Here is a 16,693-nt window from a genome sequence, read left to right on the forward strand (position 1 = left end):
TGAAGTATTACTGCCATATATGGGTAAAATCTTAAGCATACTTTAATTAAATGATTAATGTATAAGACAATCATTATGTGGATGTTTTATAATATAAAAAGATTAAGTTAAGCTGTCCTTTTTATCAATAAATGATTCGTGACTTAGCTTTTGATAACATTTGGAATTAGTAATAGACGTAACTTTTTTCCAAATGATAAAGTACGTTAGTCACAATTCTTGAATTGATAACTATGGTTAACTTCCTAATATTGTTTAGTAAAAAATATTTTTGGTTGCGCTTACGCTTGGTATTTGCCGAAGATAAATTCCGAGTCTTAAGAACAATAACACTTAACTTTTTAATTAGCTTTATTATATTATTAAATTATAATTATAAAATTAGAATAAAAACATTTCTATCTCTCTAGTATCCAGTTACAATAAAGGAATATAAAATTATATAACTTACTATTTTCTACAAATGTAGAATTTAACATAAGACACAATATTTCTTTATTTGGGATAAATAATGTTTGGATTCATTTTATAATTGTATAAAATAAACGATTGATAAGTTAATATTTTATTGGAATTAATCAAAAACTATAAATAACAAGATAAATAAAATAACTACATTATTCTTACTTTTGATAATTTCTTATAATCTACAAGGTCTTTAAAATAATGACTTTCGTGTAATCTAAATTAGTATATATAATAGATAGTTAAACTAAAGCTAAGTATTTTAACTTAAAGTTACCCAAACATGCTTCTAAACACTTAGAATCTAATTAAAATATTTAATTCACTATATTTCTGCTTCTATACTTGAGATCTCAATACTCGCATCGCAGATGCATATTTACGAGCTGCAGTATCAGCTTTACAGTTAATTATAATTTCTGCATGTGCCCGTACCTTAATGAGCTTAATATTCATTTGTTTCAATCTTTTAAAAATGCCTTTCCATTTTTTTAGAATAGCAGGAGTTTCATTATTTGCCTTCTTAAACCCTCTGTTTTCCCACACTTTAAAGTAAATTTTTACTGTTTTGAAAACATAATCACTATCACTGGCAATTAGAGTTGGTTCATTATTGTTAAATGTTTTTCCATAAATCAAACAATGTAATTCTTCTAAAGCTAGAGTTAATGTAGTCATCTCAGCTTGTTGAGCTGAATCATTACTGTTTCTTTTCATTCCAGATACTGTATTTATATGGAAATAATTTGATTTTAAAACAAAAACAGATCCTACCCTTTGAAAAGCTGATTTATCTATTCTGAATTTACCCTTTCTTACAAATTGTTAATATTCTTTTTCTGTTTCTATACAATTGTAATTTAAATCTATATTTTCTTGGTTTGTTGTGTGTTTTAACCCTAGAAGATCATCTTTTTCCAATGTTCTGTTAAATTGTAAGAATTCATTAAGATTATTTAACATATCATTTCCTTCTAATGTATCTTTATCTGTAAAAGATTTATTTACATTAATTTATGTATCATTTGTAGATGTTGCTGTGGATTTGTTAGATATTGTTTCATTATCTTTGTACCTAACTTTGTCAATATTCTACCCACTTTTTTAAAGTTAATGGAATCTGACTCTCTAATAAATATTCTGTCTTGACTTTCAATTCTAAAAATATTTTTACCTATTTGTTCAATAGCAATTCCAGTTTACCATTGTTTATCCGAACGATCAATTTTGAATAAGGATTCAATTGACATTGGTTTTGATTGGAAATTATGCTTTTCCATGATGTTTTTGATGTTTATTTCAATTCCAAAGAAAATTTTTTTGGCTTTTTTTCTTTTTTTGTAAACCTGTCTTATAATATGATTGCAGCTTTTTTAACAGCTTTAACTGTATTCATCTGATCATCTATTAAATTTTGTGCTTTCAATTTTATCAACCAACAATTTTTTCAGCACACCCGTTACTTTGTGAACAACGTGGTATTGAAAAAATGGGACTAACATTTATACTTTTTAAAAATTTAATTGTTTCCTCAGCACAAAAGTATCTGGCATTATCACTTACTAATAAAGTTGGTTTTCCATATAACTTAAATATTGAACGATATTTATTTATGATTTCAAAACTTTTTTCTGTTTTTAGAGTTTCAACCATGATAAAACCACTATGTACGTCTGTAATGCAAAGAAATTATTATTTGTTTAACTCTTTCATATCTGCATGGTAACGTTCGTGTGAACTATCAGTACATGGCCAACTATCTACAGTTTTTGTCTTGTTTCTCTGTAACTAGTTGCAAAAATTGCATAATTCATAAATTTCTTTGACTTAACGATTATTTACTGCCATTACACATTACTTATTTGCTTTCAATTGCATTGCTTATGCACTATCATGTTTTTTATGTAAAAATAACATTAGCTTACTAGACAACTCTGTCGTAATAAATAATTTTTTATCAATAAAAATTATTTCATTTATTAGTTCCATATTATCCAAAAACTTTCTAAAACTTAGAGCTAATTTCATTCTGATTTCGTCTTTAGTTTTAACGTCACAAAACATATTTAATATTAAATTTACATCTTTATTCTTTTTATAAGATTCTTTTAATTCTGATAAACTGAAAGGTAATAAATCTGCTATTTCTAAAGGTTGATAAGATTTTTTAACAACAGTTGTGATCGTTGAAAAGTTTACTTTACAAATGACAGAAAATAAATCTTTACTTGTATCTATAAATTGAAATTTTATTTAAAATGGTGAATGTTTAACTAATAATCGTTGGTGTGTATTAAAAGCCGTTAATGGAATTACTCTATTTCTTTTTTCTAACTCTTTTATATTACTTTTACAAATTATTTCATATCTTGAACATATTTCTAAGTTACTATAAAAAATAGCTTCTTTCAAAGCTAAAATTACTTTCGTGCTTTCTTTGTAATTTATTTCATGTGTGCGTGTATGCAAGAAAAGAACACATCTTATGTTTAAATTTGAGTAAACGTTTAAAAAGAATTTGTTTAATAATGAAAATATTAATTGTATCATATTACAAAAAAAATTAAATTTAAATTAAGAAAAAATATTATTAAAAAATTCAAAACACATTTTCAATTTTATTTTTAAAATCTGGCGGCGTATAAATCTATGTGTCTGTTGATATTATTAATTATTTTACTTTGAGTAAGGCTTATAGTGGGATAGCTTTACATTAGTGAAATACAAATAATGCAACAAATTGCAACTGATCGACGAAACTCACGTAACCAATTTTTAAAACCAAATCCAAATAATATATATCGAAAACATAAATTAATTAAACGGGAACATCTCTTGCCGTCGTTTATCTGATCAACCCCAAATTTGGTTAAGAAATCAACGATGTCAAAAAATATGGCGACAATCACTCCATCATTTACTTCCTTAAATTTCATATATGAAATAAGATTTACTTGATAGAGATTTAATTGTTTTACTGTCGATAAAATGTACATATGCTCTTCTATATTAAATTTATATTCAAATTCGCTATTTTGCTTAATGGCATAAATATGCGAAGAATTTTTAATTAATTCTAAATTAAGTTCATCCACAATCCAAAGTAATTGAGGTAGATTGCAAAAAATACGTCTTGATTTTGGTGCATTAATTATAATAGTTGGATTCTAAGTATCGCTTTTTGGAAGTGCTGGCATTTGAGTTTCATTATTTCTCGGTATTGAGATATTTCCTCTATTCTCACGTATAATTGGAATTATTAAGTTAGATCTTATGGTAAAATTTGAGTTTTTAGGTTAATCAAAGACCATTATCAGCTTATTCTGTTTTTTTTCACCTAATTCTGCTTTAAACTCTTTACTTAGAAGAGTCAAAAGAATCTTAGGTACTATTTAATCAGTTGACTACCATTTTTTAATTTCATGTAATTTATTCAAAAATTAACCAAATTAAAAAAATTTTTTTAAAAATAAATACCCCTAAATGTTTCCAACAAAATGTAAAAAAAAATTTATTCTTCATTTAAAAATACATTAAAAAAAACAAAGTCTCTTAAAATAGACTTAAATTCATTATTTTTATTTTTTTTCCTTCATGTGAATTCGTGCATGTACTCCTCCAACATGCTTCTGCTAGACCCATTCCGCCTCTTGAACCTCTCCTTTACTGACTTCCAGACCTTTTCAATGTTCTTGGTATAAACATTCGTCAGTGGATCCACAAAATTATACTTGTGGGTCACTTTAAAGTGCTCATACCCAAAAGCACCTACTTTAGTGTATCCTCTTCACATATCCGAGATAATAAGGGTTTCCGGGTAAACACTTCTTTTCAACACCTCCATCAACGTTTCTGAAGTCCTATCTGTCACATGCTCCACGAAACACTTTTTAGTTTCTCTGCAGATCTTTCCAAAGCACCACTGATGCCCCAGCATTCTTCCAGAATGATTCTTCCTTCTGGCAAACAAGGTTTCATCAACCTCCACAGTTAATCTATTTCCTCCAATCTTATTTTTGTCCTTCTTCTCCATAAAAAGACACACTTTTTTCAGAAGACTGTTTCAGTTCACAATCGCACCTGGATTCAGCTCCAATTTCTTTTTCATAATATTTTCAAACGATTATTTATTTGCCCAAAAATAAATAAACAATATTGCTGTTTTTAGTGGCATTCTGGTTCTCTGAAACCAAGTTTCGACCCGCACTCCAATCTGTTTTCTGCAGCTTCTAAGATTGCATCTCCATCTAATCACTGCACCGAAAGAAAGCTTTATTTCACAGTCATTTTCGCATTCCTTTGTTTCAGGAATTAAACCACGTTTTTAAGGATATTTTACAGCTGCAGTTTCATCTGGGATGAATTCATTTAATATTAAAAAAAAATAGAATAAAATTTACAAAAAAAAAATCTAAATTATAATAAATATTTTAAGAAATACAATTTTTACTTTGATAATAAATACTTTACTGTTGAATATTAACAAAAGAACAACTTTTGACTAGTTATCTGAGTTAAAATTTTTTAGAAATACACTGGGCGACTATGACAAAGGGCAATTATTAAACTTTATTATATCACTAAATTTATACTCTTACAATAATTAACATAATTTTACTTACCCTCAACTTAATTTGAGGTTTTCCTTTATACAATTTCTTTATCACTCAAACCCCTATAAAATAATAATCAATATCTTGTTATCATTAATACGAAAAAATAACAAAGTTATGATTGTCATCTTTTTTTCTTCTTATTTATATTACTCTCTTCTTGTCACTATTTTTTTTTCTGCGTTATGTTTTACTTCCGCCGGTCTACAAAAGAATTTCTTTAAGTCTGAAACATTGCGCATTATAGAATTTCCTTTTAAACACACTTTCCTCTCCATATCGTATTTCGCTAAATACGCATTTCTTCTTATAAGCTTCTTCAAGTAGAAAGGTCCTAAATAATTATTTTCGAATTTTCCTGTCTTTGTTTTATTCAAGGTTAACACAAGGTCTCCACATTTAAACTTTATGTCATCTTCTCCCACACCTTTTCCTTCACTGGCTTTAATTATTGATTGTGTGGCTTCCTGATAACATTTTTCTGCATATGATTTTAGGGCTTTGGCTGGTAAATCCAAATCCACTCTACCTTGATTTCCGGATTTAGCAAATCTTTCCAATCCTTTATGCGGGTATCTCAAATGGTGTAAATAATATGGCATTTGATTTGTAGTTTTATGAACCGTGGTATTATAGAAATAAGCAAACGGTTCTAACATTTCTGCCTACTCATATTGTTTATACTTAGCTATACAATTTTGTAGTTGCTTAAATAATCTTTTTATAAGACTATTACTTTTCGAACAATACGGAACCGACGTAGAAACTTCAATTCCACTATCGTTCAATGCTTTTACCAAATTAACATTTCTAAAATTTCCGGCTCCATCTAAACGTACCTTCTCTGGTGGTCTATGAATATAAAACACACGTCTGTATAGTTCCTTCAATGCATTTTTATATGAATAATTTTCTAACAGTATTAATGTGACACATCTAGTGAAACAATCTATCACTCCCAGGATATAGTGATACTTTTTGCTTGGTGGTGAGATTCTTCTACATATATCAATTACCAAGCATACATTAGGTCTTTCATAAATAATCGCCTTTTCTGCCAACTTTACTTTTGGTGAATGGTTTCTAAATTGGCACGGTTGACATGACCGGCAATAATCCAAAATTCTTTGTCTCATTCCTGTAAAATAACATACTTCTTTCGCCGTTTCATAAACTTTTGAAAACTCTACATATCCTGCGTTATCATGACTTATCATCAACAAGTTTGAAACAAATTGATCAGGTATCAATGGTATCTCCTTTCCCTCCTTCAAGATCATGATCAACTTTGGACATTGAGGTATAATTTTGTATCCATCATATTCCCCTTTTTTCCTGGCTTTTTTTATCTTTTCTTCTTTCAATTGTTCTTCCAGTGTTAATTTATCCTTTGGAACGATCTCCAGAATGGCAGCACTTGAAAATCCATAACGTGATAAATCATCAGCAACTCGGTTTTTAGTTCCTTGAATATACTGTAGATGATTGTCTCCTGACATCACTGCTTCGATAAAGCTTCCATACCTCGCGTCATTTCCTTTTTCAGCTATATGAACTAAATTACGATGATCTGGTTTTATAATTGTCTAGTATCCTTTTGTAATAGGTCTAAAATAATTAATTAATTCTCTTACTGATATACTTTCTGTTATTGTAAGATTTCTTTCTCTCACTGTAAGTGGTAATTTTTTACTCATCCATCCTAAGATCTTTTCCTCATTCTTGGAATTGATTTGGCTTAAATATCCTCGAATTCCGGTAGTACAGGCATCAGAGGTAATTAAAAATGGCAATTTGTTATTTGGAAAATAAAATGTCTCGCAGTTTTGCATGGCTTCTACAAATTTAGTATAATCTTGTATCAACTTGTCTGTCTATTCTATCTTCTTACATCTTTTGGTTTGGCATACATCCAGTAAAGGTTGTACCAAGTCTGCAAATCTTTTTACACACCCTTGAAAGTAAGATCCAGATAACGCGATAGATAAGAGTTCTTTGGTGGTTTCTGGTTTTTTCCGATTCACAAATCTACTTAAACTTTTCTGAGATGGTCGGAATCCTTTCTCATCAATTTCAAATTTCAAGAATACGGCACTTTTCCTGATATCTATTCGCAGGTCGTTTTTCTCAAATACTCTTAAAATATCCATGATTAACTGTAAATGTTCCTCATCACTTTCTTTAGAGAAAATCAAAATATCAACTTTAAATAATATCATATTCTTTTCAAATTTACGTAGCAAATTCTCTAGCATAATATCAAATAATCCAGCACTATTCTTAGCTCCTTGTGGCAAACGTTTATAGTAATAACATCCACTTGGACACTGAAACCCAAAACATTTGTACTGTGATTCGTCTAATGCAAATTGAAAATATGCAGAATTCATATCCAATTTCGTTATATGATTAGCTTCAGCAAGTTGAGAAAATAAAGTACGGGGCAACTTCGATTCTATATGAAATGGCACTGTGATTTGGTTTACTGATCTAAAATCGGTCAAACTTCTAAATTCAGTCACGGATTCAGCTTTTGGAATTACAAAGAAAGGATGGATGTATGGAACTACTCCCTTTCCAATTATATCCGCAGCTAACAATAACTTAATTTGTGATTCAATAAAATCTATTTCCGCTTGACTTCTTGGAATAAATCTAACTAGCTTTCTCAATTGTGTAGTTTCTAAAAATGTTTGCAACGGAACTTTAATCTTCCCGGATCCAATATCATATTGGTGCTTTGCAATTACTTTAGGATACCTTTTCCTTATTTCTTTAACATATTTCTCGTTTTCATTTTCAGCAATGGTGATAAAACAAATATTGTTTTCATCATTCTCCGACGGCATTTCATCGATTATAATATCTGGCATATCACTTGGTACAATTTCTTCCTCAAGATTTAACTCCATCTTCTCACATTTTGATTGAGGCTTAAGTTCCTTATTTGTTTGCATGTTTTCCAATATTGGATAAGATTCTCCTTCCACTACTACTCTTCGTTTTGATCCAGTACCTTTTATAGTAATACTTTTCTCTGTGAAAAAGTCATTTTCTAATATAATGTCGTAACAACTAGAATTTTCTCCACTCTCCACTACTAATAGCCTGATCAGAATTTCATTTTTCCCCAAATTAAACTTTTCATATTTCTTAGTTATCATCGGTCGATAAAGATTACCTGTGAAGCTTTTTATCTTCTGATCGCATGGTTCATATTTCACTCTCATTTTGTCAGCATAAGATTTGGTCATGATTGTAACCGTGGATCCAGTATCCAATAGCGTTACAGCCTTTCCAGTTCCATACTTCATTTCAATTAAAGGTAAATTCATTCTTCTGGCTTTCATAATTTTGTCAAAACACGCAGCATTTTTTTCCACTACTTCAATACAGGTAGCACTCTTCTCAATCTTCTCTTTCCAATTCTTAAATTGAATACAGTCTTTGCCTTTATGGCCTTTTACACTACACTTGTTACAATTGCCTTTAAATTCATACCTAAAATTACTCTGTGGTTTCTTTTCATATCTTTTTCTCCCCTCTTCAAAGGTTGTCCACATCTTTAATTCTCTATAGATTGCAGTGTCAAAACAGTTTACATGAATGAATTCAAAATTGTATTTCAATGGTTTCGGTAACAACTCGGCAACTCTAGTCATTTTTTTTTGAAGCTTTAAACTCTTGGCTTCGTTTGGATACATAAAGTCGATCAACATTCCTACTTTTTCGGCACTTTAAACAAATTGATCTACCTTTCCACACTTGATGGTATCTAATTTTGACCGAGCTCCAAGAAGAGAATGAGCTTCAGTAAATTCTCTCCCTAATAATATTACAGCGGGTCATAACTGTCGCGGGCAACCGGATTACTCATAAACTTTTCTAACTGTCTCCCTTTCAGCATTAACTTTAGGTGATGAATTTTCATATTTTCGGCTGTATGTGTCATTACAAAATAAGATTCCAGTCTGTTCTTATAAACGTCAACAGCTTCCTTCTCTCCTGTAAAAGGTTCCAGACGGACTTGACTAGAAATAGGTTGGGCACGATCTGCTCCAATTTCACCGTTTGTCTAATTACTAGTTTCATTACTCTTTCTACTTCTCCTCTCCATTAACGTCTGGAGAGCTTCTGTCAACTAATATACTATTCCTTTAATATCATTTATATCCTTTTCCAAATCCTCTACCCTTTTATTAGAGTCAATCCTCTCCCCTAAGGTAGATTCTCTTCTCTCTCTAGAATTACTTCTATCACCACTTACATCCATTCCGAAAAAACTGTCAACAATTTCTCTACTTTTTCTCAAGGAGTTTTTGCTCAGTGGATCAAGTTCCAGATTTGTTCTGGCTAATTCTTCGGCACAAGTGTTAATATCTTTAAGGAATCTCCTTCTTTAAAGAATCTGTCTAAATGCGCTAGTTAACCCTCTAATTCGAAACTTTTCTGCCTTTGTTGTCATGCATTGCCACGTAACTAATCTACCAGTTAAAATTTTATAGAAATACACTGGGCGGCTATGACAAAAGGCAATTATTAACTTTATTATATCACTAAATTTATACTCTTACAATAATTGACAAAATTTTACTTACCCTCAACTTTATTTGAGATTTTCCCTTATACAATTTCTTTATCACTCAAACCCCTATAAAATAATAATTAATATCTTGTTATTAAAATACGAAAAAAAAGTTTTGATTGTCATCTTTTTTTTTTCTTATTTATATTACTCTCTTCTTGTCACTATTTTTTTTTTGCGTTATGTTTACTTTTAGCAAAGTTATTCAATATTAATATAAAACAATAACATTATACAAAAAATAAACAAGTGAATGCACATTAACAACATAACACAATGTTTTTTTTGTTAGAACGGCAAGATCAACATAACACAATATTTTTTTGTCAGAACGGCAAGATCAACATAAAAGAAATTTTTTTTTTTTGCTAGAACGGCAATTTCAAACTACTAAAAAGAAATATTTTAAAATTAATCATAAATTGAAAACAAACTTACTTTCTTTTATTATAGGCCTCTCTTCCTCCAACGGTTGATAACTTCCACACAACAGGGGCGGGCGGGCATAGTGAAGGAACTCCTATCCTTCTACTCTCCTTTTGAAGTGGCGGTGCCTCCAGCGGCCAAAAACAATTCAGCCCATGAATAGAAAAAAAATATTCCGAATCAATAATTATTTATCGTTATCTGTAAATTGACGTCTACTGGAAACATTAATCTGAAAATAAAGAAAAAAAAATTATAATAATAATAATAAAAATGTAAAAATGATAAATAGGCACAAATATACAAAAAAAAAATTTTGTAATATCTCATTGATCTTTTCTATATTTTGTGTATGATTAAAATTATCATAGTAATTCTCCATATCCTTTTCAACGAATTTCTTTAACAAACTAATGTCATTTGAAAATACGGACAAAATTTATTTCGTTATTGTTTGTTTATTCAATAAAAAGAAACATTTCTGTAAAATTAAAATTATACAATATTTCGATAAAAAACAAACCTACTAAATCAAGCTTTTTGCTAAAATTTTTTATTTAATTATATTCCAATTGTAGCGATTTTCTTTTTCTCATATAACAGTTTGTCAATGATAATTTAATTGCTCGATTGAACATTGAATTTTCCAGCTTAAAATATTCTAAAATATATTCTCCAAATTGTAACTTTATTTTTTTAATGTTTCATTGACACGGATGAATAAAAAACTAAAAAAAGCTTTTTAAAAAAGGCTTGAAATGTTAATCTTATATAAAAATTAATAATTTAATACTTTTTAATTAACTACAAGTAAATTTTATCCTTACAAAAATAATTTTCGTATCATTTTTAAAAAAAAAAACGTATACTAGAATGATTGACATCTACATATTCGTTTGTTTCTTTCCCATTGTCATAAATTGTTTTTAAGCTAGAATAACATTAATATTTAATACCATTTTTTCAAACTCACTTTTTAGAAAGTTTTATATAATTTTTTAAAATAACGAGAATGTCCTTGAAACGCTCATTATTCTAAATAGTTTTTTTAATCTCGTCATCAACTTCTGGTAACACATTTGATAAAACTCCGAATTTGTTTGTCATTGTAATTAAAAAAAATTGTATTAATAAAGTTAAAAAATATAATTTTTATATATAATAATATATATTTAAATAAAATAATAATCTTTGTTAAATTAAGTTTCAAATTTTCTAAGCATTTAGGTTAAAATAATACAAATACATAAACAATTTAATAATTTTTTATTTTTATATAAATATAATAACTTAATGCAATTGTTTGAGGCAACGCTTCCAGGCATATGTATATAAACCTCATCCTCAATGAGGATGAGGTAGTTATTGTTTTGATTGTATATTTAAAATGCTAATAAAATAGTTAACATGGAGGTTCCACCGTTACGAAACCGCTACCCACACTATGAAACCGTAAGTTTTATCTATATATATTAAGTTCCCATATTCATATCCACACTTCTCCATTTTTATATATATCTCTTTTTTACCGGCAAATTCCTTATCTATATTACTCCATCGTAAATAGGATACTTTTGCCATTACACAACCCTTATTAACTTTTTTATTGTGTTTCTTAGTTTACAATAACAGACAGAATGAAGGTGGCTATCTTCAAGCAGATAATAAGATCACGGCATTCTCAAAGAAACTCTTCGTTAGGCATCTGGAACTAAAAAAGGATTAAAAACAAGAAAAAAAAAAAAAGCAAACGCGAAATAAATAATTAAAACGAAACAATAACACGGAAAAACAATAGAAATAAATACAAAAATTGCACAAAAAAAATATAACATTATAATAACTCTTCATTATAATTTATTTGGCATAGAATGAAAAAAAAAATTTTTTTGGGACGTATACCTTACTCCAACATTACAAGCTCTCGATGTAAGACCCGTTTTTTTTTGAAATATGGAAATCTTATTATTCCAGTGACCGTTGCTATTATTTGTTATTAATTTTTATTATTTTTATTGTATTGATTGTTTTTCTATTATTTATGCTAATTTTTGATCAAATTCTTTTAGCCCTTTTATTGTTTATTTTTGTTTTGTTTTTAATATATCCATATGACCATTTTAAAACATTACCTTAATGCTTTTTGGGGAATGTTGGAGGCAACGTCTCCATGTATATGTAAATAAACCTCATCTTCAATAAGAATGAGGTAGTTCTTGTTTTGATTGTATATTTAAAATGCTAATAAAATAATTAACACAATAATATATTATTTTTACTTACATGTTATTATTTATTTATATAACTGGTTCTTAATTACAACATTGTCATAAAAATTTTTATTTATTTATGTGACAAGTAATATACTTTATTACTCTAAAACTTTTTTTATTTGTTTCATTTTTTGTAATTTAATTTTTTATTATTTTCATTAATAATAATGTAGAGTCTAAAAACTGTATCATCTTACGTATTAAAACTATTTATAATCATTATATTCAAATAAAATAAAATCTCAAATAATATTTTGTTTTAATTTACATACAAAACCATTTTTTTTTAATATATAGATAAATTGTATATTTTTTTAAAATTCATTTTACAAACTTATTATGTTACAAAAGTTCGGAAATTTACTAACTTTTAATTTAGAAGCTGATAATGTATTCACAAATGCTTCAAACAGCAACAATCGTTTTAAGAGTTTACTAACAATTTTAAAGACATATAAAAATTTTTATAAATAGTAGGTTAGAATCAATGAAGCATGTTATTTAAAATTATTTTAGTATTAATTTTTTTATCAAACTGATAAAGAATTTATTCTTATAAGTATAAAATTTATTTATAATAATTAAACAAACATTAAATTATCAAAAACATAATTTTATAAAAATAAAAAATTTTAACATTTTCTTATTAATACATATTTTCAGTTTGTCTTTTCTTCCATATTATTAGAATTCTAAAATAATGAAGGAAAATTTTTCAGAATACATTCTTAGTTATTTTAAAACGAATAACGTTATCATCAGTAGAACAATTCAACTTTCATTAACAAATAGCTACAAAAAAAGAAAAAAAAGACTTTGTGATAAATACAAGTTAATTCAAAATGTTGTTGATGATCCTGAATTGGTGAGTTTAAAATTTTTAACATATATAATAATAAATTTCTTAGAAAATTTTATATCTGTTTAATAAACAAACGACAGTAAATGGTATTTTATCATTATTTAAAAATGATTTAAATTCGTTCAAAAAATTTGTTAAATATGATATTACAAGTTTTAATGATCGCTTATATAATGTGCCAAAGAAAAAAGATATAGAAATTGCTCAGGATAAAATATTAATAATATATGAAAAATTTGAAATTAAAAATTGCAATAAAAAAATTAGTGACTCATGTCATAAAGCTCTTGATAACATTTGTAAGTTTTATTTTAGATATGTCAACGTAATTATTTTACAGTAGTTAAAAATTTATTAAATTAAATTAAATTTAACAAGTGGTATCGCCAACCCCTACAAAAAAATCATTAATAATAAAAAAATACAAAAATAAATAATTAAAATATTAAATAAAAATATTTTAAAACGCGCTTCATAAACCATACAATTTTTCAAGACTGAAAAATATCCCTAATTTTCACTTTTATATATTTCATAAATAACAGTCTTGAGCGCCAACAAATACATTACTAATATATTTGAGGTCGCGATTTTCAAAGACCACAATATAAAACTAAAATACAATAAAATTGCTTATTTTTCACACTAGAAATATTACTTATTTCTAACTTTATAAATTTTTTTTTTCCTTTTTTCCTCTTTTTTTCTTATTATTTTTTGTTTTCTAGTTTTAAAAAAAAATTTTTTTTAAAAAAGTTATTTGAGGTGGATCTGACTTTAGAAGAAATCCAATTATATTTTTTAATTTACTTAATATAAATTTTTATGAAATATTAAATGTTTTAAAATGTTTTTCTAATTAGTATTAGAATTTTTATTAACAATTTGTTTTTATTAGCAAATATAATAAAGTAGAAAAAAGTAAAAATTGTTATATGAGCGTAGCCCATATAAGGGGTATAAATAGGGCCAGTGACAAATAATACACCAGTCTTGGTGTTATCTACTAAATAAAACATCGTAACATGGAGGTTCCACCGATCTAGTCGGTACTCCGCTACACCTCTACCAACATCCTACTTTACGATTTCTTCCTATTCACTCAACGAACAGGACCATCAAGACTCACAACCAATCCTAGTTCTCCAGCTTCGCATATTTCGCTACATCAGATGCTCCGTAAGTCGTATTTTCTCTTTCCTTCCATTACTGGATCGAAAGACTTCATTTAACCGCCTTCCCGAGGAAACCATTGGTTTCCACTCGTCTAGGGACTTTTTAGCAAATTGATCACTTGCAGTGAATTGTCCACATGTCCGGGTAGCTCCTGGTGGTGAACATGTTTTCTTTAGAAAATAGACGTAGTTTTAGTTTTCTGGCATATTGTGCTATCTCTCTTCTTGATAGTTAGCTCAATTTCCACAACACAGTTACAGTATTAGGTATATTCACCATTTGTAGTATGGAACTAACCGGTTTTTTTAAGTTTTTAAGTTTTAACTTCTCAGACATATTTACGATATTCACGCGTGAATACATAATGTACTCTTTATTTGGTTATCCATTAATGATACATTATTCGAGGTACTTTTCTTTGTCCTCGTTTTAACAATACATTATCAGCTTTTGAATAGTCTGATAATTATACAGTCTAGACACTCCATTAACGACGTCAATTAACATAAATTTACACTACACATTATATTTACTTTTCATTAACTCCATTCGTAATCCATATTTACTAGTTCCCATTTTGAAGGCCACTACAATACCTTTTATGACATTCAACAATTGATACGCCAATGAATAGTCTGATTCATTGTTAGGTAATTATATTTAATTATCGCTGAGCACTTTAATAATAGACCTACTTATTATTACGAAGGGCGAATTCATTTGCTGTATATATATACAGCCCTTTTGATTCACACTTCACTTTGATTCTTGGAGCTACCTCCAGTTGTAGTTTACTCTCTCTTCTACACTCCTGTAGCCTAGCATGCGGAAGCTCTTTAAACGAACCACTCCGGTTCCGGAGAACCTAGGATCATTCATAGCGGCTTACAATCATATGAAACCGTTGTGGATTCAACAGCAGAGAGAAGCCCTCAATCTTTCAGCCACTGACCAACAACAATTGCTAACCCAACAGAAGGAGCAACTATCCACTCTGTACAAACAACATCAGATGGATATCCACATCTACGGAACTCAATACCCGCTGTCTCTTATGAACGTGGACGATGTACTTACTTCCCTACCACCGCATGAAAAAGAATTGGACGAAATCTTTTGCAGGGAAATCGGCAAATTGGTGCCCCTACTGACTTCCTCCACAATCAACGGAGTTGAACTTTACATTGCACGACTCAGCTCAGTAATGTCTGCACTGGCCAAAACGCCGGCACGGAAACAAATACTGGACCGCATAGCAGCCCCCTACCTATCCTCTCTCCTACTCAAAGAAAATGGACTAGTTTCATCCTACCTCTCGTTAGTGAATGAATCGATCCCTGATGATCAGAAGACCCTCCTTGGCTCCCTCCGTTACATAGTAACATTAATGTCCAATGATGGACACCGTGGAAATCTTGGAAGCCACATCAAACCGCCTTACCAAGCTGACAAACCCATTGGCACTTACGCCACGCAATTTGAACAGTTCGTCCAACGGATTGATGGTATTCGAATGGACTCCTTGGAAATGCTAACTAACCATGCTCTCAATGGAGAGCGCCGCCGACAGTTTGTCCGCGGCCTATCAGACAATTTACGTATCCTTGTAGAAACCCCGTCAATAGATACATCATGGCACGCTTTTAAGCAAGCGTACTTCAATGGATACATTAGACTTCACCCAAACACATCGTTATTTGGCAAACCCCATCATCAACAAGATCGAAAAACACGAAAAGCCCCTCCGAATGGAAACCGTCAACATAAACAACCAAGTGCACCATCTACATCTTCTCGTAACCACACAGCCGCTCCGCCAAAACGACATTTCAATAAACCGAATCGTCCCTTTGACAAGAAACCACAATTCCAGTCCCCCTCCTTCCTCCATACTCACCCTGCATCCACAGTAAAGGATAATTCCAAAGATAGGAGACAACGTTCAAAGAGAAACCAAGTTAACGCAATAACAACAGAAATGAAATCACAACGATCCATGCTTCAAGCTTTGATGGACAAATTGAACTTTTTCGACGTCCCTCACACAGCCGTGACTGAAGTATGTCTTCTAACATTGTGTATGGCTGTAAACGGATGGGAATGTGCAAGCATTCCTCTTCACTACCCTTTACTTTACCGACAAGGTACTTATTCATTTGCCGGCTCCCGTGCAGTGGAAGCCAGTGAAATGCATACGGTTTGCACTCCAGAATTGTTCCACCCGGCTTTATTGGTCGATTCTATACTCATCTCTCAAGACAACTTCTTTGCCTTGGAAACCAAAGTAGCACCG

At 29.5% G+C, this 16,693-nt stretch overlaps 5 protein-coding genes across 5 annotated transcripts; all 5 read right to left on the reverse strand.

Moving 5' to 3' along the window:
- Positions 1-804: 804 nt before the first annotated feature.
- Positions 805-1,182, reverse strand: SRAE_0000051700 (Ribonuclease H domain and Ribonuclease H-like domain-containing protein; the record flags this gene model as incomplete). The annotated part of the gene is made up of 1 exon (XM_024646418.1): positions 805-1,182. One exon carries the CDS (start codon positions 1,180-1,182, stop codon positions 805-807), a length of 378 nt encoding a protein of 125 aa, XP_024500602.1.
- Positions 1,183-1,896: 714 nt separating this feature from the next.
- Positions 1,897-2,118, reverse strand: SRAE_0000051800 (Integrase, catalytic core domain and Ribonuclease H-like domain-containing protein; the record flags this gene model as incomplete). Its single annotated transcript, XM_024646420.1, has 1 exon — positions 1,897-2,118. One exon carries the CDS (start codon positions 2,116-2,118, stop codon positions 1,897-1,899), a length of 222 nt encoding a protein of 73 aa, XP_024500603.1.
- A 3,180-nt stretch (positions 2,119-5,298) lies between these two features.
- Positions 5,299-5,737, reverse strand: SRAE_0000051900 (Hypothetical protein; the record flags this gene model as incomplete). The annotated part of the gene is made up of 2 exons (XM_024646421.1): positions 5,299-5,304; positions 5,345-5,737. 2 exons carry the CDS (start codon positions 5,735-5,737, stop codon positions 5,299-5,301), a joined length of 399 nt encoding a protein of 132 aa, XP_024500604.1.
- Positions 5,738-5,743: 6 nt separating this feature from the next.
- On the reverse strand, positions 5,744-9,351 carry SRAE_0000052000 (Reverse transcriptase domain and Integrase,catalytic core domain and Ribonuclease H-like domain-containing protein; the record flags this gene model as incomplete). The annotated part of the gene is made up of 6 exons (XM_024646422.1): positions 5,744-6,664; positions 6,713-6,912; positions 6,970-8,752; positions 8,834-8,904; positions 8,952-9,153; positions 9,229-9,351. 6 exons carry the CDS (start codon positions 9,349-9,351, stop codon positions 5,744-5,746), a joined length of 3,300 nt encoding a protein of 1,099 aa, XP_024500605.1.
- A 4,975-nt stretch (positions 9,352-14,326) lies between these two features.
- SRAE_0000052100 (Hypothetical protein) lies at positions 14,327-14,763 on the reverse strand (the record flags this gene model as incomplete). The annotated part of the gene is made up of 3 exons (XM_024646423.1): positions 14,327-14,387; positions 14,458-14,570; positions 14,698-14,763. The coding sequence occupies 3 exons, from the start codon at positions 14,761-14,763 to the stop codon at positions 14,327-14,329; spliced, it is 240 nt and encodes a 79-aa protein (XP_024500606.1).
- Positions 14,764-16,693: the final 1,930 nt, after the last annotated feature.

The sequence above is a fragment of the Strongyloides ratti genome, scaffold srae_scaffold0000003, assembly GCF_001040885.1.
Source record: "Strongyloides ratti genome assembly S_ratti_ED321, scaffold srae_scaffold0000003".
NCBI lineage: Eukaryota > Metazoa > Nematoda > Chromadorea > Rhabditida > Strongyloididae > Strongyloides > Strongyloides ratti.